Source organism: Hyperolius riggenbachi, chromosome 7 (assembly GCF_040937935.1).
Source record: "Hyperolius riggenbachi isolate aHypRig1 chromosome 7, aHypRig1.pri, whole genome shotgun sequence".
Lineage (NCBI taxonomy): Eukaryota > Metazoa > Chordata > Amphibia > Anura > Hyperoliidae > Hyperolius > Hyperolius riggenbachi.
In genome coordinates, this window is record NC_090652.1 from 10,654,851 (window position 1) to 10,677,888 (window position 23,038).

General features: G+C 47.6%; 2 protein-coding genes across 2 annotated transcripts in view; one reads left to right on the forward strand and one right to left on the reverse strand.

Moving 5' to 3' along the window:
* PGAP6 (post-GPI attachment to proteins 6) overlaps nucleotides 1-19,112 on the reverse strand; it is an 87,932-nt gene extending 68,820 nt beyond the window's left edge. Inside the window, exon 1 of the mRNA XM_068243574.1 lies at nucleotides 18,865-19,112. Coding sequence (XP_068099675.1) covers nucleotides 18,865-18,937 — 73 coding nt within the window. The 5' untranslated portion in view covers nucleotides 18,938-19,112. The remainder of the gene's footprint in view (nucleotides 1-18,864) is intronic.
* Nucleotides 1-23,038, forward strand: part of LOC137524086 (NXPE family member 4-like) — a 405,433-nt gene that overhangs the window by 272,108 nt on the left and 110,287 nt on the right. The window lies entirely within an intron of this gene.

Sequence of the window (23,038 nt, forward strand, 5' to 3'; positions counted from 1 at the left end):
ACCTACTGTAAGTGACAGCAACACAGGAGAAAAGTAATTTATGGCTCATTTTACATAATTCTTATTTGTCTATGTTTGCACATATTTTACAAATTTTCACCATAGTGGCCCTTTAAAGAGACTGCGTCCAAATTTTGTAAAGTGAAGCAAACCAGTAAAACCATAATAGAGGCAGCCATCTAAAGGTGCCCATACACTCGTCAGATTGGCAGCAGATAGATAAGAAATGCATCTGATGATCTATCTGATGCGTTTTTAGAACATTTTTTACCAGGATAGAATTCCAATAGATTTCAGTTTGAAATCTATTGAAATTCGATCGGATGGCATTTTTTTGCCATCAGATTTCCATTAAGGCCAATGCAAACTGATAAGCAATCTCATCAGATCGACCTAAATTTTCCACCCTGCCAGTTCGATGGAAATCCATCGAAATCGATCGAAATCAGCCATCGATCGGTCGATTGGCCAACCGATTTGCAAACGATCAATCGATCGGTCGGCCAGAAAATCGGCTGAGTGTATGGGCCCCTTTATGATGATTACGACATGTCCGGTTTCAGACTTTGTATTTGCTCTGAAACCCACTTTCCCCACTGGGGGCACACTAAGGACACAGAGACTGGGCATTGTATGCAGAATGTGCCTCTGTGTCATCTTGATTGCAGAAACCCACCTTGGGTTCTCTTTAAGGGTAAAATTAAAAAAACAAGCAAGAAAGATTTCTGAGTACAAATTTATGAAAATGTTTAAGACATTAGCAGGTGGTTTAAATTGTGGAACAGGATTCATGACTCCTTATGTAACATGACTGACTTGGCTTCATGATCTTCAGAAACCTGCTGGATTTCATGTCTGGTTGCACTAACTCACTGGCTCCAGCCTGCTGATCACCTGACACCTAACGGATAAACAGTAACCAGCACAACTGCCATCTACATGTTTACTATTTACCTGCATCAGTGTTTTACTTCAGCTTACATCTGGAAATATGCCTGAAGAAGGGGACTAGATCCCAGAAAGCTTGCATCATTTAACTTTATCAGTTAGCCACAAAAAGTTATTACTTTTACAAGACTGTTTTTTTTCTACCTGCATAATTTGTTTGGCTAACATGGTACAGAAACATTTTTACTACTATCTGCAAGATCTTTGAAAGTTTTGTTGCTGCATCAGAGCAAATCAGCAAACACCCAGAAAGGTAAAATATTAACATTTAAAGCAACATAAAACTGAACGTAGCAACTTATTAGGGCCCGTTTCCACTAGTGCGACGCGATTTCGCCGGCATTCCGACGCTTGTAAAAACGCATGCGGGTGCGTTTCCGCATGCGTTTTACCCGCGATTTCGCGTGCGATTTCGCATGGCAGGGTGCCATGCGAAATTAACCATGACACTGCCAGGACAAAATAACATTGGGAAGGGTGCGAAATCGCACGCGAAATCGCGGGTAAAAACGCATGTACCAAACGCATGCGTTTTTACTATTAAATACATTAGCGGCGATTCGCACGGATTCCCGACGCAGGCGAAAACTGTGGGTCCCGCCGTGCAGATTTGGCCCGCTGCCAAATCGCTCCCGCACGCCGCACAGGTGGAAACAGCCCCATCCACTAACATTAGCTATGCGAATCCGCATGCAGTGCCCGCATGCGGATTCGCCCTAGTGGAAACGAGCCCTAAAAGAAACAGAACGACAGTAAAAGAACTAAAAAAAGACCTATATTGATTAGCGCATATCAAACATCACGAGACGACAAAAAGAAACTAACAAAACCAGCACTTCACTCCTGCATAAGCCAACTTCAACGTTTTGAGGAAAACAGAGAAATGCACCCTGTATGTATTTAGAGAGTATTTAGCCCAATTCCTTGATCTGTGACTAATCACCCCTGTAGTTTGACCTCTTCAGCTGTGTCAGCTGGCTGCCTCGGCAGAGCAGCTAATTTGTAATCACAGGATGATAATCCTATGTCTGCTGCCATAAAAGCAGTAAGTAGACACACTGCAGATTTATATCAGCTGTAACTAATGTTTTTCTTTAAAACGATAAGCAACAGCATAATTACCTTTAAGGTGGCCACTAATGGCCCAATTTCTAGAAAAAAAAATCGTTCGAGTGATCAGAAATTCTGATCGGATGAAAAATCGTTCACTACACCATCAACAAATCAATCTCTGCTTCCTATCTTTCACCACCAACAACAAAATCCAAATTTTCTTTGATCAAAATCCAATCGGACGACTAATTTTATAATCATTTGTAATAGATTGTGCCCATCAGATTATTTATAACCAATCCAATCTGAATTTCTGATCGCTTGAACGATTTTTCTTTAGAAATTGGACCGTTAGTGGTCGCCTTTAGAGTAGAGAGGAGGTTCTGAGTTCTGATAGGCTCGCATAGCTATCAGCCAATGAGATCGATCCTTTCCCTTCCTACTCCAGGCGACAACCAAGTGACAGGGCTGTCCCCACACAGCGCTACGGTAGATAGCAGCTCTGTACAATTAATTTAAAGTTTTTTTCTTCTAACGGCCGGCTAGCCGCGATCACAGGCTAGTAGGCCGTTTACAGAGTGGAGCTCCGTAACTAAAGCAGGGATCCCTGCTAATCTCCTCCCCCAGGACTTGACGCCAATCAGCATCAGGCGGTCCTGCGGGAGCCACCTTACAGCCTCCGATCGGCGTAGTGATGGGCTCATGAGTAGATAAGTAGCCGAATTCGTGATTCTAATGAGGCATAATTGCCTCAGGTGTGCGCATGGGAGATAGGGGGTTAACTACCCAGATGTCCGGAGCTTCTATGCATATCACACGCGTCCAATAGGACGCGTTCCACGATTCAATACTGTGAGCTTCCTCCTTCCGACCACCTGACCATCACTGGTTAGGCGATCATAAGGTGGTTAATGTGAGGCATAAAACAGAGCTTCATGGGGAAAGTATTGTGCTTATTGCCAAACATCCTGTTTCTTTATGAGGGATTGAAAACATGATTAGGAAATCTTCTGCCCACAAAACGAGGCAGCATCCGTCATCACTCAGATCTGTGTATGCACAGAATTTATTAGGCTCGGTTCTTAACCCAGGACTGCTTTAGTTTGTAGTGTGGACTTGACTCCTTGAGAACATTGGAGATTTCATGTTTCAGCACCTTGCTCGATTAAACGTGGTCAACAGCTTTTTCGGGGTTCTTTTTTACCGTAAATAAAAATCTGTTCAGAAAAATTATAAAAACGGATTTGATTTTTTTAACCTAACAATTATTGGGGTGGGCGAAGAGGTGATTGTTTTTGGGAGAGCATTCATAAGGGTATGATAATTTTGCCTGTACACACTGCTGCGCTTGCATTTAAAAAAAAAAACACATGTATTTTTTTATTGCAAGGTCTTTTGAAAAATCATGAAAATTGCAAAGACCTGTACACACTGGTGCCATGCGCTTTTTCTATTTTTCGTGAAGGCTTTGCGATTGAAAAATCGAACACTATTTTAAAAGCGCAGCAGTGTGTACAGGCCCTTATCAAAGAAAAACAACTGAATCCTGTATGACCACCTTTATGTTTAGGTTCCAAACAGGATCTGTGAAAATGTCCGCTTCTCCAATGCGGAAACGGTACATTTTGTTTGCTAGTGGGTACGAGGCCTTACAGTGAGAGATGATACGATAACATCCATTAAACGCCATAAACAAAGTCATCAAACTGGTTCGCAGGTAGATGAAGAGGCCCAGGGGGCTGTATAAGATTACACAGGGGACCTCTACAGGGGGAAGAAGATACGCCTACGTTTATAGCTCATCTTCTGACAGAAGCAAAACAATAGCGACAATAAAAAAAATAGTGAAATAGGCTTATAAATAAATAACTACATGATAATGACCTCCTGCAGTGCTTCAGATTTGGGCTATAGCCCTTCAGATAGAAAAAAGGAGTCAGTGGTGAGGCTGCCATATTTACCTTCTGATGTCTTGGAAATAGACCAAACAAAGCAGAAAGTGCTACAAATCTAACTAAACTAAACAGAGGAGAGACAATAGTTGTAATCCAAAATTGGACTTTTCTAGAGTCTCAAGTTATTTCAATCTCAGAAACCAAAGTTTAGCATTGTAACTGGATCAGGCAAAAGGACTCATTAGTTTATGTTTACACAGCTCCAGATATATAGACAGATCTTGATCTACTGAACTTTTTTTTTTTTCTTCCATGCAACCAGCCATGCAGGCGTTTTTAGGACTGCTAAATAGTTATCAGTAAGAGCTACCTACAGTCGCAGTGTTTTCCCCCTTTTTCCTTAGACTGTTCCCTGAAATGATCATTCAAGACTAGTGATGGTCATGTCTAGGAGAAGTCATGGAGAAGCATGTGATCAGTGTAGTCAGGTGATGGATATGTAAGTCTCTGATTTGCTGGTCATGGTCATGTGCTAAAGCAGGATGCGATCACAGCAAATCAGAGCTTTGCAAATCCATCAGCTGATCCAACCAATCACATGCTTCTCCATGACGTCTCGTAGACATGAGCATCACTATTCATGACTAAGGATGATCAAAGATAAGCAAATATGAGATTATGCAAATATATGTACATTTTTTATCCAAATATATGCAGTTTGAAATTGGACCAATCAATTTCAACCTGGGCGGGACTTGATTGGTCCATTTTCAAACTGCATATATTTGCATACATAAAAAAATCTGACCCTGTCATACACACATCAGACCGTGGGCAGAAAGAATAAGTTATCTTCTTGGACACCAGACATGGAAGGACCACATTGCCCTTTATGGAAAGGACTCACTGTGAGATGAGAAAAGACAGCTGACTTCTCCAATCTACCACTCCTGTGTTTGGAAAGGATTGCGGTGAAATCATCACCTCGGCATCTGTGCAATACTCCACAATGGCGAAACAACTTCCCTGATGACGCAAAACCAAACAGGAAGCGTACGCAATATCAGCTCTGAAAAGACAGCCAGGAATGAATGGGTGCTTCGCCCAGCGGCTGCGCAATACAGTCTGAGAAGAGGAATAAACTAACTTAGAGGAGCACAAAGAGTAACTCCGCTCACAGGACGCTCGGGCCGAGAGTCTAGTGAGTGTACAAGAGACCCCCGACGTCGCCTAAAGATCTGACACGCCGGACCTTCAGCAACTATATTCGACCATCCCCTGAGCACACTGCTCCCCTCACACCACCCACCTGAAGCCGTTCCATTGTGCGCCATGTCAGCATCCCCCTTCCAAAGCAACAGACGAGTCACTAGCCTCCAGGCTATTGGTGTGTCTGCACATCTCTGAACTGTTGCCTGAGGAATCGTGCCCGTTTACCCATCTTTAGTCTTTGTTAAATAAATAATGACACAGGGTAATGTGTCATGGGTTTCTGTTCAACTGAACTTGTATTTATTTAAAGAGAACCTGTGACTTTGAAAAAACAAAACACACAACTAGGTACAAGCCTCGGCGGCTTCTGCGTACGCGAGAGTGCACACATGCGCACAAGCGATGTGGCTGGGCCGGCGGCCGCTATGGAGGCGACTGCAGATCAGTGGCTGCCAGCGGGGCAGCGACGAGGGACACGAGGACTACAAGGGGCTGGAGGAAGCCCCACATAAGATAGATAGATACATATCTATATCTGTCCATCCATCCATCTTCAGTGGGCCCCCGAAGATGTATTCAACCAGCTGGTCAAACATAAGCAATGGGGTGACAGCGCTGGAAGGAGGGGGAGAAAAAGGGGGACCGGGGGGCTCTATAGGATCCAAAACCTTCCCTTTCCAGAGGCCCCTTCTACACTGCGCCTGAGGCTGGAACCTCTCTCTGTCTCTGCCCAGCCCTGCACCCCTCCTACACTGCACCCTGAGGCTGGAGCCTCTCTCGCCTCTGCCTCGGGCCCCCAGCTAAACTGCACCCTGAGGCTGGAGCCTCTCTCGCCTCTGCCTCGGGCCCCCTCCTACACTGCGCCCTGAGGCTGGAGCCTCTCTGCCCGGCCCTGCACCCCTCCTACACTGCGCCCTGAGGTTGGAGCCTCTCTCTGCCTCGGGCCCCCTCCTACACTGCACCCTGAGGCTGGAGCCTCTCTCGCCTCTGCCTCGGGCCCCCTCCTACACTGCACCCTGAGGCTGGAACCTCTCTCTGTCTCTGCCCAGCCCTGCACCCCTCCTACACTGCACCCTGAGGCTGGAACCTCTCTCTGTCTCTGCCCAGCCCTGCACCCCTCCTACACTGCACCCTGAGGCTGGAGCCTCTCTCGCCTCTGCCTCGGCCCCAGGGCCCCTCCTACACTGCACCCTGAGGCTGGAGCCTCTCTCGCCTCTGCCTCGGGCCCCCTCCTAAACTGCACCCTGAGGCTGGAGCCTCTCTCGCCTCTGCCTCGGGCCCCCTCCTACACTGCACCCTGAGGCTGAAGTCTCTCTGCCCGGCCCTGCACCCCTCCTACACTGCGCCCTGAGGCTGGAGCCTCTCTCTGCCTCTGCCCCCCTCCTACACTGCACCCTGAGGCTGGAGCCTCTCTCGCCTCTGCCTCGGGCCCCCTCCTACACTGCACCCTGAGGCTGGAGCCTCTCTCGCCTCTGCCTCGGGCCCCCTCCTACACTGCACCCTGAGGCTGGAGCCTCTCTTGCCTCTGCCCTGCACCCCTCCTACACTGCGCCCTGAGGCTGGAGCCTCTCTCTGCCTCTGCCCTGGTGAGTAGCATATTTTTTTTTTGCTTTAGATTTACTTTAAAGAACACCTGAAGCGAGAGGTATATGAAGGCTACCATATTTATTTTTCAACAATACCAGTTGCCTGGCTGTCCTGCTGCTCTCTTTTGCTGCAGTAGTGTCTGAATAACGCATACGTATGTTTCAGCCACGCTTGAGTTGGGCGCAGAGTGGGCTGAATGACAGTTCACGCTACTGCCGCTCAATACCCCGGCAGCGGTAAATCCCATTCCCCCTCCGAGTCGGCGCAACTCCGAGGGAGATGTCATTTTGGGTCTGGGGAACACCGGAGCCCCGAATCAGCCTTACGTGGAGTGTGCAGTATAGCACAAGCACTACGGCTGCGCCCAGCTTCGGCAATGATCGTCAAAGTTATCCAATTCGTGAATAACACCAGAAACAAGCATGCAGCTAATCTACTCTGATCTGACAATGTCAGAAACACCTGATCTGCTACATGCTTGTTCAGGGGCTATGGCTGAATGTATTAGAGGCAGAATGCGCCAAAATTGGTCGCATTCGTCGAGCGGAAGTGCTGCAAGCCATGGGCTGGACATAGGCCAACTTGCTCAATCGTGTGCGCGCCGGAAACATGCGATATCAGGACGAGCGACAAATGCGACGAGAACACCAATGCTGACCCTCCCTAACGTGTAAAGTGATCCCCCTCCCCCGGAGCCCAGTGCTCTATACATTACCTGTCTGTGGCCGTTGCTTGTCTTTTGCTTGCTCCATACACGTGGCTCCCAGGGTAGCAGGGCAACCACGTGGGACAGCCCAGAGGTGCCACACAATGCCGATTCCAGATCAATTTCAGTGTTGATCGGGGATCGGTCTGTAGTGTATGGGCAACCAACAGATCTCTCTCTAATCAGATTCCATCAGACAGATCTGTCAAATCGGTGGAATCTGCCCATCATCTGATGTAGATGATCATCTTAAGAGAACAATGCTCATTTATTATGTTAAATGCAACAGAACGCCCTTGTGTAATAATGTGCACGAGTTGTGTCACTAATAACCTTAATAAGCGGAATATAATAGAGAAGGGATTCTCATCTGTCCATTTGCAGGGGTGTGGAGTCGGAGTCGTGGAGTCGGGCAATTTTGGGTGCCTGGAGTCGGAGTCGGGAAAAAAAATGCACCGACTCCGACTCCTAATAAATTTGTAACTGTAATTAAAATAGAAAATATGATAAAATGTTCTATTTCTCAGATAATAGTCATTAAAAATAATGTATATATACAGTAATAGCTATGCTTAGTCCACAAAAATGAAATAAACCAATCAAAATTAGTTACTTGTGCTGCTTCAATAAAGCAGTCCCCGTATTTTTAAGGTCAGATATACATATCTGATTGTGACTGTATATATGATATGTACACAGGAATCTCTTATATATACTAAATAACATCTATGCTGTAAGTATAAAGCCTGATATGTAGCTGTGTCACTAATAGAGATGGTCAACGAGATGGAAATAATTCTGCATTGATGCTGATTTATGCAAATGTATGCACTCCCTTTGCTGATGAAATCAAATAATTTGATATGTTAAAATTTGGTTTGGTGACTACAAATTAAAGGGTACCTGAGACGGATGAAAAGTAAAGTTTTATACATACCTGGGGCTTCCTCCAGCCCCCTTCAGGCTAATCAGTCCCTCGCTGTCCTCCACCACCTGGATCTTCTGCTATGAGTCCTGGTAATTCAGCCAGTCAGCGCTGTCCGGCCGCATGCCGCTCCCACAGCCAGGAACATTCTGCACCTGCGCAATAGTGCTGCACAGGTGTAGTATGCTCCTGGCGGCGGAGTGTGTGCATGCGCACTACGCCCGACTGGCTCAAGTACCTGGACTCATAGCAGAAGATCCAGATGGTGGAGGAGGACAACGAGGGACTGATTATCCTGAAGGTGGCTGGAGGAAGCCCCAAGTATGTATAAAACTTTAATTTCATCTGTCTCAGGTTTACTTTGTTACACAGTAGTACTATACTCTACATATGCACTCCCCACAGAGCTGCAGGGAATCCACTGAGAATGCTGTGCACATTGAATACAGAGGTGTTGTCTGTTTACAATCTCCTCATTTCCCTGCAGAGTACCTGCACATCATTCTTACATGTACCCACACTTAGGGTGCGTACAGACATGCGACTATAGTCGTTTAAAACGATCGTTACCGACGGCATTGCCCGACGATCGTTCGTAAAAAGTGCACTAACGATCATTAAAACGACCGACCAACGAGATATGTCGTTGGTAAAGAACGATCCATTCTGCCAGATCTTTTCCAACGACCATCGTTCAAAAAGTAATGTCTGTACAACGATCGTTCGTTCTCAAAGCTTTGCACATGCTCAAACAGTTCTTTTTGACACTTGTGTTTGAAATCAGTTTATACATTATGTTGCGCACGCAACGCTCGTTCCAAGATCGTTCGTACACGAACGATGTTCAAAGTAGCCTTTCTTCAAACGATCATCGGCCGATACCTCCTTTAACATCGTTCATCGTTCAGAACGAACGATCGTTATCGTATGTCTGTATGTCTTACATTGCCTAGGGCCTGATAGATGTTCTTTGTTCCGGTTTGTACCTTTTACAAGTACTCTTACCAAGGACTAGTTTTAGTCTAAAGAGAATAAATATAGTAGTCTACATATCCTTTTCACTTCAGTTGTCTTGTAAAATTCCTAAGCGTTGGCAGTTAAGAGACGAATTTCATGTTACATACTTTTAATCAACAAAAATTGTAATATGCAAATTAGAGGAGTCGGAGTCGAGGAGTCGGAGTCGGTGGAATCCTAAACTGAGGAGTCGGAGTCAGTGGATTTTTGGACCGACTCCACAGCCCTGCATTTATGTGTGTTATCTAATTTTGGTCTATCTCTCGTGGTTAAGCACAGGAGGAACATGACTTGCATTTAAAGCGGAACTGAAATTCCTCAGCGCCAAAAGATAAGCAACAGCAAAATAACCTTTAAAGAAAAACATTTCTTTGTAATAGCTGATACAAATCCTGCAATAAATCTGCAGTGTGTTGACTTCCGGCTTTCATGGAAGCAGACATAGGGTTAATATGTGTTTACAAATTAGCTGCTCTGCCAAGGTAGTCAGCTGACAGAGCTGAGAGATCAAATTACACTTGTGATTAGTCACAGATGAGGGGGGAATTAGACAGGCTTAAAGGGGAACTGAAGAGAGAGGTATACGGAGGCTACCATGTTTATTTCCATTTAAGCAATACCAGTTGCCTGGCAGCCCTGCTGATCCTCTGCCTCTAATACTATTAGCCATCGCCCCTGAACAAGCATGCAGCAGATCAGGTGTTTCTGACAATGTCAGATCTGACAAGACTAGCTGCATGCTTGTTTCTGGTGTTATTCAGATACTACTGCAGAGAAATAGACCAGCAGGGCTGCCAGGCAACTGGTATTGATTAAAAGGAAATAAATATGGCAGCCTCCGTATACCTCTCACTTCAGTTCCCCCTTAAGTCTCTAAATACATACAGGGTGCATTTCTCTAGGTTTTCCTTCTGTCCAGTGCAAGAGTTCAGGTCCACTTTTAACCCTAAGGGCCCTTTTCCACTAGCTGCGATCTGCTTTAACAAGCGGATCGCCGGCGTTTTGTTTTCCCAAGCGGAATCGTAGTGCTGCGAGATTATTGTTACGACTGCGTTTTGCTCCCGACTGTGAACGTTGCAATCGCGTAGAGAGGAAAAAAGTTTTTGCAAGCGCATTTGCAATTGTGGTTGCAAGTGGAAAAGGAGCCTACATCTGCTTCCGTGAAAGCAGGAAATAGACACTGCAGATTTATTGCAGGATCAGCTGTAACAAAGAAATGTTCATTATGCGGTTGCTTATATTTTAAGCCCAATCTACATGATACGATTCTATTTACGATTCGATTAAATCCGGCATGTCCGATCAGGATTCGATTCAATTCAATTTGACATTGCAAAACAATGGCAAATCGAACTGAATCGAATCCCGATCGGGCATGTCGGATTTAATTGGATCGTAAATAGAATCGTAATTGAATCGCACAAAGAATCGTATCATGTAGATTGGGCTTTAGATTAGAGAGGAAGTTGTGAGCTCAGGTCTGCTGTAAAGTGATGGAATGCATACAGGTGTGCTAGCTTCAGAGTGGTCACGCCATCGGTGGTTCGGGGGCCTCAGACACCTCCCAGCCTTTCTAGGATAATCCCCGGTCATCAGCAAAGCTTCAAGTAATGCTTCCGTCTCTGGCACGGCATGTGCGGGCGAGGCCTTGCGCCAGGAAACCAGCGACAATCACAGAGCGGAGCTTCCTGTCCAGGAAATTAGCTTCATTTAATTTCCTCCCAAACAGATGACAGCAAGCAAGAGGATCAAACGCTGGTCAAGCGGAGCGACTTGTTAAAGAGCCACTCTACCCCAAATATCACATTTCAAGCTAAGTGGTAGCGACACACCACACTTATTATTTCTATTCAAGAATTAGAATACATTTTTGATTGGTTGTAACAGTTGCAAAATCTGACCAATGTATCACACACAGATGTTTAATTGTTCCTCAATTAAAAATAGAAAATGAAAAAAAGGGGGGGGGGGGGGGGGGAAGGGGGATTACAAACCCTTACATTGCTTGGGTCTATATATCACGAAAATTGACCATCTATCCCACACCATTCAATCTTCTGAACGATTGATTAGCCTGGGGCCAATGCTCGGCTGGGATGAGTTATACGCACGCTGGATTCTTGGCTCAGCGAGGTTTAATTTATTGTGTGTACACAGCTTATGTGAAAGAAACATGGAGCCTGCCATATTGATTTCCCTTTAAACAATGCAAATTATTGCCTGGCTGTTCTGCTGTACCTCTGAAGCTGGCCATACATTACAGATTTTGTGGTCAGATCTACCATCCGGTTCAATCATTCTATCGAATCAGCTGAAAATCTGTGTCGCAACAAGCTAGCCCGATCGATGATCCGACTGATTTCATTGGTTGATTGCGTCTATCAAAGATTTTGGTTGAAAGTGCTCAATTTCGTGCACGGCGCTAACGGCTGCTCGAAAAGGTGAGAATGGTCGCAATCTTCTATGCTGATAACAGGTGGTTTGCCCGATCGATCCAGCACATCAACTCACGCGACCCTTGGGCTGATATCTCGCTGTTGGCCGCGTGTGTACAAGTCGTTTGAATGACGTACTTGTTTTGAATGTGGCCATGTCGTGCAGTCTGTCATTTCATGCGCAGTATGTAAAGGAGTTGGTCGTTCAGTTGGTTGGTGTGTGGAAAATACAAGTCATGTAAATGGTTTTTCGTGGTGTGGGTCACGTCGTGGTGTCGGTCACGTCGTGGTGTCGGTCACGTCGTGGTGTCGGTCACGTCGTGGTGTCGGTTGAGCACTTTGTTGGACATGAGTTTGCACTGTGTTTCCTTGAAAATAAGACAAATGTTTGCTCCAAAAGAGGTGCCGGGGCTTATTTTCAGGGGATGCAGTGTTCTCCCCAAAAAATTTTTTTCCAGCTGGGTGGCATGAAAAAGTAGCCGGGTGGGGCGAGATGACAGAATGCAGGGCCGGTGCTTCTCTGCACAAGTCTGCTTAGAGCATAGGAGAAGGTGAGCCGATGGTCACCAAAACTAGCCGGGTGGAGCACCCGCCTAAAAGAGCCTGGGGAGAACACTGGGATGTCATTTCTATGGACACCATAAAGAACGAAGAGCAGGTAAGATCCAATGATGGCTCTTGTATAAGCCCCCACACTGACACACCATTGAATTGCACTGTACTGATCAGGCACCTGACGCCCCCCAGACAACTCACCACCTTTCTCCAGGCACCCCATCCTCTATAACAGGAGTGTCAAACTCAAATATAAAAAGTGCGCCAAAACTGAAACATGGGACCAAGTCGCGGGTCAACCTTACTATCTAGTGCTCGACTCCCTCCCTTATAAATTTCTCTGGTGACTAATGTCCCCCCCTTGTCCCCTTCACAGTTCCCTGGTTGTCTAGTGATCTTCCTCCCTCCCCTATACAGCTCCCTACCAAGTTTCTTGTGGTTCTTTCTCCCTTATAAAAGTTTACTGGCGTTTAGTGGTTCTTCCTCCCTCCCCTATAGTTCCCTGGTGTATAGTGGCCCCCACCCTTGCCTATACATTTCCCTGGTGTCTAGTGCCCCCCCCCTCCCCTATACAGTTCCCCCGGAGTCTGGTGCAACCCCCCTTTGTCCCCTAAACAGTTCCCTGGTTTGCAGTGACCCCTCCTCAGTCCCATATACAGTTCCCTGGTGTCTAGTGGCCCCTCCCCTATACAGTTCCTTGATGTGTAGTGGTCTGCCTCCTACCACTAAACAGTTCCTTGGTGTCTAGTAATACAAGGTGGGGAAAGCACTTGAGGCCCAAATTTGACCCGCAGGCTGGAGTTTGACATGTATGTTCTAGAGCAGGCATGGGCAAACTCGGCCCTCCAGCTGTTACGGAACTACAAGTCCCACAATGCTTTTGCCTTTATGAGTCATGACTGTGGCTGTCAGACTCCTGCAATGCATTGTGGGACTTGTAGTCCCGTAACAGCTGGAGGGCCGAGTTTGCCCATGCCTGCTCTAGAACATACATGTCAATCTGAGCCGCATGCCAAATGTGGCCCTCAGGGCCATACAATTTGGCCCTTGGGTGGTTTCCCCACTTTGCATTATGTTTGGCCCACTCTAGACCACCAGGGAAGCTATATTGGATGTGGAGTCCTAGATCACCAGGTGAACCATATGGTGGAGGGAGAGGAAAACCCTAGACACCAGGAAACTGTATGGGGAAAAGGGGGGGGCACTAGACACCAGGAAACTATAGAAGAGAGAGAGGGAGGCCACTAGACACCCGGGAAGTGGAACTGTGTAGGGAAGGGAGGGGAAGCCATTAGACACCAGGGAACGTTATAAGGGAGGGCAGTGGCCACTGGACATTTAGGTTGACCCACAATTTAGTCCCAGCGTTCAATTTTGGCCCACTTTGTATTTGAGTTTGACACCTCTGCTCTAGAACAAACAGCACCTATGGTTAACGGAAGAGGAGAATAAAGAGAGCAGGTACCAGAGGATCTAATGACGCCTATCAGGGTAGGGCTTCTATTTCGAGCATGCTCAAAGTTCCAGCCAGGGCTTATTTCCAGGGTAGGGCTAATTTTTAGGGAAAGAGGGTACCTAAATAGAACAATGTTCATTATGTTAAATGCAACAGAACGCCCTTGTGTAACAATGTGCACAAGGCGTGCCACTAAGCTGAATGCATGCACAGATGTAACAGATAAGGATTTCTCGTCTGTCCATTTCTGTGTGTTATCTAATTTAGGTCTTCTATCTCTCGTGGGTAAGCACAGGAGGAAGAAGACTCGCCTTTATCCTCCTCTGTGTACATTAGAAGGGTTGTTGTTTTTCCCCTGAAAGGTTTGTCCTGCTACCACCCATCACTCCACAGTGCTGACTGAAATGAGATGTGACTGGTTGCTATCAGGGCTGTGGAGTCCGAGTCAGTAGGGGAATTCATAAACTAAAGAATAAGTCGGAGGTGGATGATTTTTGTACCTATTCCACAGCCCTGGTTGCTATGGAGACACAAACTTCTCACACAGGAGGTCTTGAGCTTCACTGGTAAGAGAGTCACTCCACCTACAAGAATCCAGAGCTAAAAATCTCAATCAGAAGACTGGGCCATAAATCGTGCCTAGCGAGATTATGCAGAGCTGCCATTGCTGGTCCTCTGATCTGGAATGAGAATGCTGATCAGGTGACTCCACTGGCTGCATACATACCCTAGTGTGGCACTGAAGACGATACAGAAGCCAAATAATTAGCAGGTCAGCCAGGCAACTGACAGTTGGATAAGGTCAGTAATGAAAGCTTGTGTAGCCACTCCACACATCTGCTCTAGCTTGTTATGGATGAGAAGACACCAACCAACCAAGATCCAAAATACCATGGTGTGCCAACAGACCATGAGGTTCCCACCATGCTCCAAAAGCGAGACCTCGAGGCTCCCAACGTGCGCCAGGAGCGAGACCCCGAGGACTGCCACCGTACGCCAGGAGCGAGACCCCGAGGACTGCCACCGTGCGCCAACAGCACGACCCCGAGGATTGCCACCGTGCGCCAAGAGCAAAACCCCGAAGCTCCCACCGTGTGCCAAGAGCAAAACCCTGAGGCTCCCACCCTGCGCCCACAGCAAGAGCCCGAGGCTCCCACCCTACGCCCACAGCAAGAGCCCGAGGCTCCCACCCTACGCCCACAGCAAGAGCCCGAGGCTCCCACCCTACGCCCACAGCAAGAGCCCGAGGCTCCCACCCTACGCCCACAGCAAGAGCCCGAGGCTCCCACCCTACGCCCACAGCAAGAGCCCGAGGCTCCCACCCTACGCCCACAGCAAGAGCCCGAGGCTCCCACCCTACGCCCACAGCAAGAGCCCGAGGCTCCCACCCTACGCCCACAGCAAGAGCCCGAGGCTCCCACCCTACGCCCACAGCAAGAGCCTGAGGCTCCCACCCTGCGCCCACTGCAAGAGCCCGAGGCTCCCACCGCAAGAGCCCGAGGCTCCCACCGCAAGAGCCCGAGGCTCCCACCCTGCGCCCACAGCAAGAGCCCGAGGCTCCACGCCGGGGGGGGGGGGTGTTATTCAGCACAGGACACCGGGAGTGAGAGGAGCTGCGGCGAGGGCACAGATAGACTTCGCAGGGACTGGAGGAAGCCCCAGGTAAGAGGAGTTTTTTGTTTTTTTTTTAAGCTTGGACGTTCCCTTTAAATAAAGCTGCTGCTTCTCCTCTCAATTTAGTTGAAAACCATCAGGTGCCATCTCTGCAGGTGCGCCGTTGGACTCGCTTCCCGACAAACATTACACACCATTACCGGCCGCCACTGTTGGCCCACGGAGGCTGTAATAGATGCCTGTCAGGCGATGGGAAAATGGCATCTTTATTCTGTGCCCGTCACTTCCCAGACATGGGTGACAATCGCAGACACTCCAAAAATATCAGACGTGACGCACATCTGGGCTGACATCGCTGTTAAGCTGACAGACGGAAAAACAAACAAACCAAAAGTTCCTTGTACAGATTTTCATCAGCTTTATGCAGATAGTCAGATTGTGGAGCATCGAGCAGGTCAATTGATTTAGATTGTAAGCTGGCAAGGGCAGGGATATCTCACCCTTTTGTGTCCTGGATTTTGTTACACATACACTCACCTAAAGGATTATTAGGAACACCTGTTCAATTTCTCATTATTGCAATTATCTAATCAACCAATCACATGGCAGTTGCTTCAATGCATTTAGGGGTGTGGTCCTGGTCAAGACAATCTCCTGAACTACAAACTGAATGTCAGAATGGCAAAGAAAGGTGATTTAAGCAATTTTTAGCGTGGCATGGTTGTTGTTGGTGCCAGACGGGCCGGTCTGAGTATTTCACATTCTGCTCAGTTACTGGGATTTTCACCCACAACCATTTCTAGGGTTTACAAAGAATGGCGTGAAAAGGAAAAAACATCCAGTATGTGGCAGTCCTGTGGGCGATAATGCCTTGTTGATGCTAGAAGTCAGAGGAGAATATGCCGACTGATTCAAGTTGATAGAAGAGCAACGTTGACTGAAATAACCACTCGTTACAACCGAGGTATGCAGCAAAGCATTTGTGAAGCCACAACACGCACAACCTTGAGGCGGATGGGCTACAACAGCAGAAGACCACACCGGGTACCACTCATCTCCACTACAAATAGGAAAAAGAGGCTACAATTTGCACAAGCTCACCAAAATTGTACAGTTGAAGACTGGAAAAATGTTGCCTGGTCGGATGAGTCTCGATAGAGTCAGATTTTGGCATAAACAGAATGAGAACATGGATCCATCATGCCTTGTTACCACTGTGCAGGCCAGTGGTGGTGGTGTAATGGTGTGCGGGATGTTTTCTTGGCATACTTTAGGCCCCAATTGGGCATCGTTTAAATGCCACGGGCTAGCTGAGCATTGTTTCTGACCATGTCCATTCCTTCATGACCACCATGTACCTATCCTCTGATGGGTACATGAAATTAGACCTTACCAAAGTCACTCCACTCTGACTCGCCGCTACCGACATTCACACTGCTCTCCCACCGCTGTAGCTGTCTCATTGTGCCATTGCTATGATGGCAGAGCTCCCGGAGCCGCTCAGGAGACAATTTCATTGGCTCCTGATCCTGTGATCAATGTGAGCCAATGTGATTGTTGTCGTAGTCTAGAGTGGGCCAAACATAATGCTACGTGTGGAAACCACCTGAGGGCCAAATCTGATTACTCCGAGGGCCAGATTTGGCCCACGGGCCGGAGTTTGACACGTAGGGTCCAGAAACTTCCATCTTCTTTGGCAAGTGTGTATTTTATTGGGCACTTTAAAGGATACCTCCGCAGCAGCAGCCAACCCAGCCAGGTCAGCAACTTCTGCGCATGTGCAAAATTGCAATGCTTACTTCTGGGCCTGCACAGAACGCTCCTGGCTACGGGAGTACTACCACTGGTGGGGCACAGGCCGGGTCGGCAGCTGCTGCGGAGGGGCCCCAGGAAAACAGCTGAGAGTGGGCTGTGGCGAGGGACACATAGGCTTCCAGGGGTTGGAGGAAGACCCAGGTGAGTATATTATATCGCCGGATGTATCCTTTAAGTCCTTCAATATTTTAAAAGCAATAATTACTGTAGATGATCTAAATACATTTAGCATTAATAGACAGACGTTACAAAAACTGATCAACAGAAGTACAACAACATCAAATTAAATCAAGAGATGATGATTTAATTACAGCCTAGAGAGAAATTCATAAATCGTTAACCTTTACTTAAAGGGAAGATAATAAATGTCAATACACCAATTACATAAAATGAATGATAATTCTTCTAACCCCAATATCGTTTTTCTCTGTGGCAGGTGTTTAAATATTAATATTATAAACAAATTAAAAACCTGCTCTTTTAATCACTGTTCATGTTATGGATCTGAATATTAATTAAAATTAGGTTTCGTTAGGGACATGGGCCTTTGGTTTATGTTGCCCGTACACATCGGAAAAGGATCGTTTTGCCCCATTGGGTCACAGCCTATAAGTGTACATCCACCTTTAGATACAGTTTACACATTGTCATGGTCATAAACAGGATTTGAAAGCAATATTGAGTTGTTAAATGAAAATATGGCATTAATCATATGGAAAAAATAAAATACAAAAGCATCTAGACAATATTTATATCTATTGGCCATGCCCGAAAAGTTGGATTTCAGAAAACCAGCAAAAGTAGACTGGTGCCAATTGTTCTATGCCAACCCCACATTTTAACATTTAAGCAGTCATTAAGCTGAAGGGCTCTGTGTATTATTGTCAGACTCATATGGGCAGAAAACATTTTGATCGAAACGATCGCATTAATATGGCGAAGCGTACGCCTAGTGAGAGGCGAGTCCAGAACACAAAAGTAATAAAGTACATGCGACAACTAGTAAATGGGCAACACGAAGCAAGAAAGAATACAAGCCGGCAGCATACATTTTCCAGGTGAGGGGTTGGTGGACAGGGTAATCGTAGTAAGTCAGTGCAGGGAGACAGGGGAATGGGGAAAGCAGAGGGGGGATGACAGGGGCAGGTAAGTATAGGAGTCTAGAGGGACCTATGGGGGGGGGGGGGGGGGGGTGAGTGGTGCTGGTGTTGCTGAGACAGGTACAGGCATATGAAAGGGGGTCAAGGGGCAGGTTCCCACCCTGAGAGTTACTGGGGGCTGCAGGGGGTCAGGTACCACAGTAGCAGCAGTATGGTGGGGAGGGGGTAGTGGGGGCAGGTACTAACCCTGAGAGGTGCTGGCAGGCCAGCAGGGGGTCAGTCCCAGGCACAGTAGTATAGGGGGGGGGGGGGCAGAAAGGGGTCAGGTACTGCAGTAGCAGCAGTATGGTGGTGAGGGGTCAGGCAGTGGGGAGGGGGTATTGGGATAGGTACTCACCCTGAGAGGTTGCTGGCAGGTCAGCAGGGGGTCAGTCCCAAGCACAGCAGTATATGGGGGGACAGACAGTATGGGAGGGGGGGGATGGGGGCAGGTGGTGGTGGAGGAGGCAGTGGGGGGGGGGGGGCAGACAGGGGACAGGTACTCACCCTGAGAGGTGCTGGCAGGCCAGCAGGAGGTCAGGCACAGCAGTAGTAGTAGCAGCAGTATGGGGGGCTCCATGTTGGATCAGGAAGCCGGGCAGCTCAGCAGTAGCAGCAGCTCAGTGACCGGCTGCATCATGTGCTCTCCCCGTATCTCTCTGTATCACACACACTACAGTACAGCCACGCCCAGAACACACACACCTGCACGCGCACACACTCCCCGCACTGCAGCTGTCAATCATCCGGCCCAGCTGATCACATCACAAGGCACAGGCCGCGGCCCCGCCCACCCAGCGCACAGCGCACCTCTCCGCCCCGCCCTCCTCTCAGGCAGAGCGACTGTCCCCACCCACTCATGAATATCTGCCTCCTCCCCGACAGGAAGAGCCGGAGCGTCCCAGTGTCGTCACCAGGGGGTTGCGGACCGCACTAGGTGGGCGGGGGAACACCGTGTGATAAGCTGAGACTGGCAGGAGGGGGGAACAGCGAGGCTGGCAGGTGTAGCAGCACAATCCCCGCATAGTCCGCTCCAGTGCTGGTCATACAATCTATTCATAGTGCATGGTCAGGAGGAGAGGTTCACTGCTGTGTATCAGAGTTTACTATAATATATATATACTGTATATATACAATTTTAGGGCTGGTGCACACCAAAACCCGCTAGCAGATCCGCAAAACGCTAGCAGATTTTTAAACGCTATTTTTTATTTTTATGAGGCGTTTTGCGGATTGCTGCTGCGGTTTTCAGTATAGTAGATTTCATATATTGTTACAGTAAGGGCCGGTTCACACGGACGGCAGGCGGCGTTGGGGCGGCCAGGAAGTCGCGTCGTCCTGTGACGTCCCGTTCGGTGGCGGCGGTACAGAGATCGTCGCGATCGGCGTTTCTCGCCCCCGCAGGGGGACATGAAGCCGCGCCGGCTAGCCGTCCCTGGACGTTGCATGCGGCTTCTAGGGACGGCCGAAACGATGCGTTAAATCGGGATCAGAACGCCGCGTTTATGCAATCGACGGTAATCGACGGTAACCGCGCAATGCTAAACGCTCCTATTCACTTGAATGGGAGAGTTTAGCCGATGGGTCCCGAACGCTTGACGGTAGACGCCGCCAAGCGTCCGTGTGAACCGGCCCTTAAAGAGAACCCGAGGTGGCTTTGTATAACGTTAGTGGGGCACAGAGGCTGGTTGGGCACACTAACACCAGCCTCTGTTGCCCCATTGTGTGTGTCAAAGACCCCCCTGCTCGCCGCTATACCCCCGCAATGCTGGCGACACGCAGCGTGTCGCCAGCACAATGTTTACCCTAGCGCTGTCTGTCAGCGCCGCTCCCCCGCCTCCTCCGCATCGCCGCTACCCGCCCTCGTCCCTTCCCTCCAATCAGCGTGAGGGAAGGGACGAGGGCGGGTAGCGGCGATGCGGAGGAGGCGGCGGAGCGGCGCTGACAGACAGCGCTAGGGTAAACATTGTGCTGGCGACACGCTGCGTGTCGCCAGCATTGCGGGGGTATAGCGGCGAGCAGGGGGGTCTTTGACACACACAATGGGGCAACAGAGGCTGGTGTTAGTGTGCCCAACCAGCCTCTGTGCCCCACTAACGTTATACAAAGCCACCTCGGGTTCTCTTTAAGCTGTTACTGATCAGCTTCTGTAACAAAAACGCCTGCAAAACCGCTCTGAAGTGCCGTTTTTCAGAGCGGTTTGCGTTTTTCCTATACTTAACATTGAGGCAGAAACGCATCCGCAATCCAAAAAATGCCTCACCCAGGCATTTTTCGTTTCTGCAAAACGCCTGCCGCTCTGGTGTGCACCACCCCATTGAGATACATTGACCAAGCAGATCCGCAGCCGCAAGCGGATCTGAAAACGCCCAAAAAGCCGCTCGGTGTGCACCAGCCCTTACTCACCTGGGGCTTCTACCGGTGTGGTGACAATTTTTGCAACTTGATAATATTTTGCGACCGGTTGAAATAATTTACACTTATAGCTATCTGGAAAGTGCAACCTAACCATTGACTTCAACATAGATTCCAACTGTCCCTCTTTTGGAACCAGGATAGAAAGGACCAGTGTGGTTTGAATTATGAGGGCTGGTGCACACCGAGCGGCTTTTTCAGCGTTTCTGCAGCCGCTTGCGGCTGCGGAACCGCTTGGTCAATGTATCTCAATGGGGTGGTTCACACCAGAGCGGGAGGCGTTTTGCTGAAACGCATACTTCCGGGGGTGAGGCATTTTTTGGATTGTGGATGCGTTTCTGCCTCAATGTTATAGGAAAAACGCAAACCGCTCTGAAAAACGGCAGTTCAGAGCGGTTTTGCCGGCGGTTTTGTTACAGAAGCTGTTCAGTAACAGCTTTACTGTAACAATATCAGAAATCTACTACACCAAAAACGCTTCACAAAACCGCAAAATGCTAGGTGAAACGCTACAGAAAAAGAAGAAAAAGTGTTTCAAAATCTGCTAGCATTTTGCGGATCTGCTAGCGGTTTTTGGTGTGCACCAGGCCTGAAACAACATATTTTTCTTATGAAATCTTTATGGTATGCGTGACTAGAGATGAGGGATGGTAAGGGGTGTGTGCAGGGGCGTGGCTTACGTGTCCCTCTTTCTGATCTCAAAAAGTTGGGAGGTATGTTTCAATGTATTTGTATCAGAAAATGCAACTCAACCTAACCCTATTTTCACACAGAACCCTCCTCTACTGGGCAACTAATAACCCCCCCTGGAGGAAAGTAATACCCTCCCCCCACACACACACACACCTTGGTGGGCAACTAAAAAACACCAGCAGTTGCAAATAATGACAGCCGGGAAATCTGAAAGAACAGTCATTACACCGGCTCCCTGCAGTCTTCCTTTGCCCGCGCCGGTACTCACAATCCTCGGGTCCCCCGCCGCAGCTAAGTTTCGATTCCCACCCAACTGGTTATGGATGCGGCTCCACGCATGCGCACTCGGCTGACCTAGACACAGAAACCCTGCAACTTACAACGTTTCAGAGATACAGAACTGTCTCCATGTACAAAATATACAATACTGTTTTTTGTTCTTACAGTGGAACTGAACCAAATAAAATTATTTAAGATAAACACATGTTGTACCTGCAAATTAATATTACATACTTACCTCTTCTTTATATACAGTGGGATGCGAAAGTTTGGGCAACCTTGTTAATCGTCATGATTTTCCTGTATAAATTGTTGGTTGTTACGACAAAAAAATGTCAGTTAAAAATATCATATAGGTACAGACTAACCAGCAAGCTCATGGTGACCCAGAACTCATTGGAGTGTGTAAGGGACTATATATCATATAGGAGACACATATATCATATAGGAGACACACACAGTGATATTTGAGAAGTGAAATGAAGTTTATTGGATTTTCTTGGAATGCTGTGTTGTTTCTCCTCCATGCATAACACCCCTTGTTATGCCCAAATAACTCAATTTTAGTTCCATCAGTCCATAGCACCTTATTCCACAATGAATGTGCTTTAGCATACCTCAAGCGGCTCTATTGGTGCTGTGGACGGAGAAAAGGCTTCCTCTGCATCACTCTCACATGCAGCATTTCCTTGTGTAAAGTGTGCTGAATGGTTGAGCATTGCACAGTGACTCCATCTGCAGCAAGATGTTGTTGTAGGTCTTTAGTGCTGGTCTGTGAGTTGACTCTGACTGTTCTCACCATTCATCGCTTTGGTCTATCCAAGATTTTTGTTGGTCTGCCACTTCGAGCCTTAACTTGAACTGAGCCTGTGGTCTTCCATTTCCTCAGTATGTTCCTAACTGTGGAAACAGACAACTGAAATCTCTGAGACAGCTTTCTGTATCCTTCCCCTAAACCATGATGGTGAACAATCTTTGCCTTCAGGTCATTTGAGAGTTATTTTGAGACCAGCATGTTGTTACTCTTCAGAGAAATTTAAAAAAGAGGAGGGAAACTTACAATTGACCCCCTTAAATACTTTCTCATAATTGGATTCAGTTGTGTATGTAGGTCAGGGGTCACTGAGCTTACCAAGCCAATTTGAGTTCCAATAATTAGTTCTAAAGGTTTTGGAATCAATAAAATGACAACAGTGCCCAAATTTATGCACCTGCCTAATTTTATTTAAAAAATTATTGCGCACTTTCTGTAAATCCAATAAACTTCATTTCACTTCTCAAATATCACTGTGTG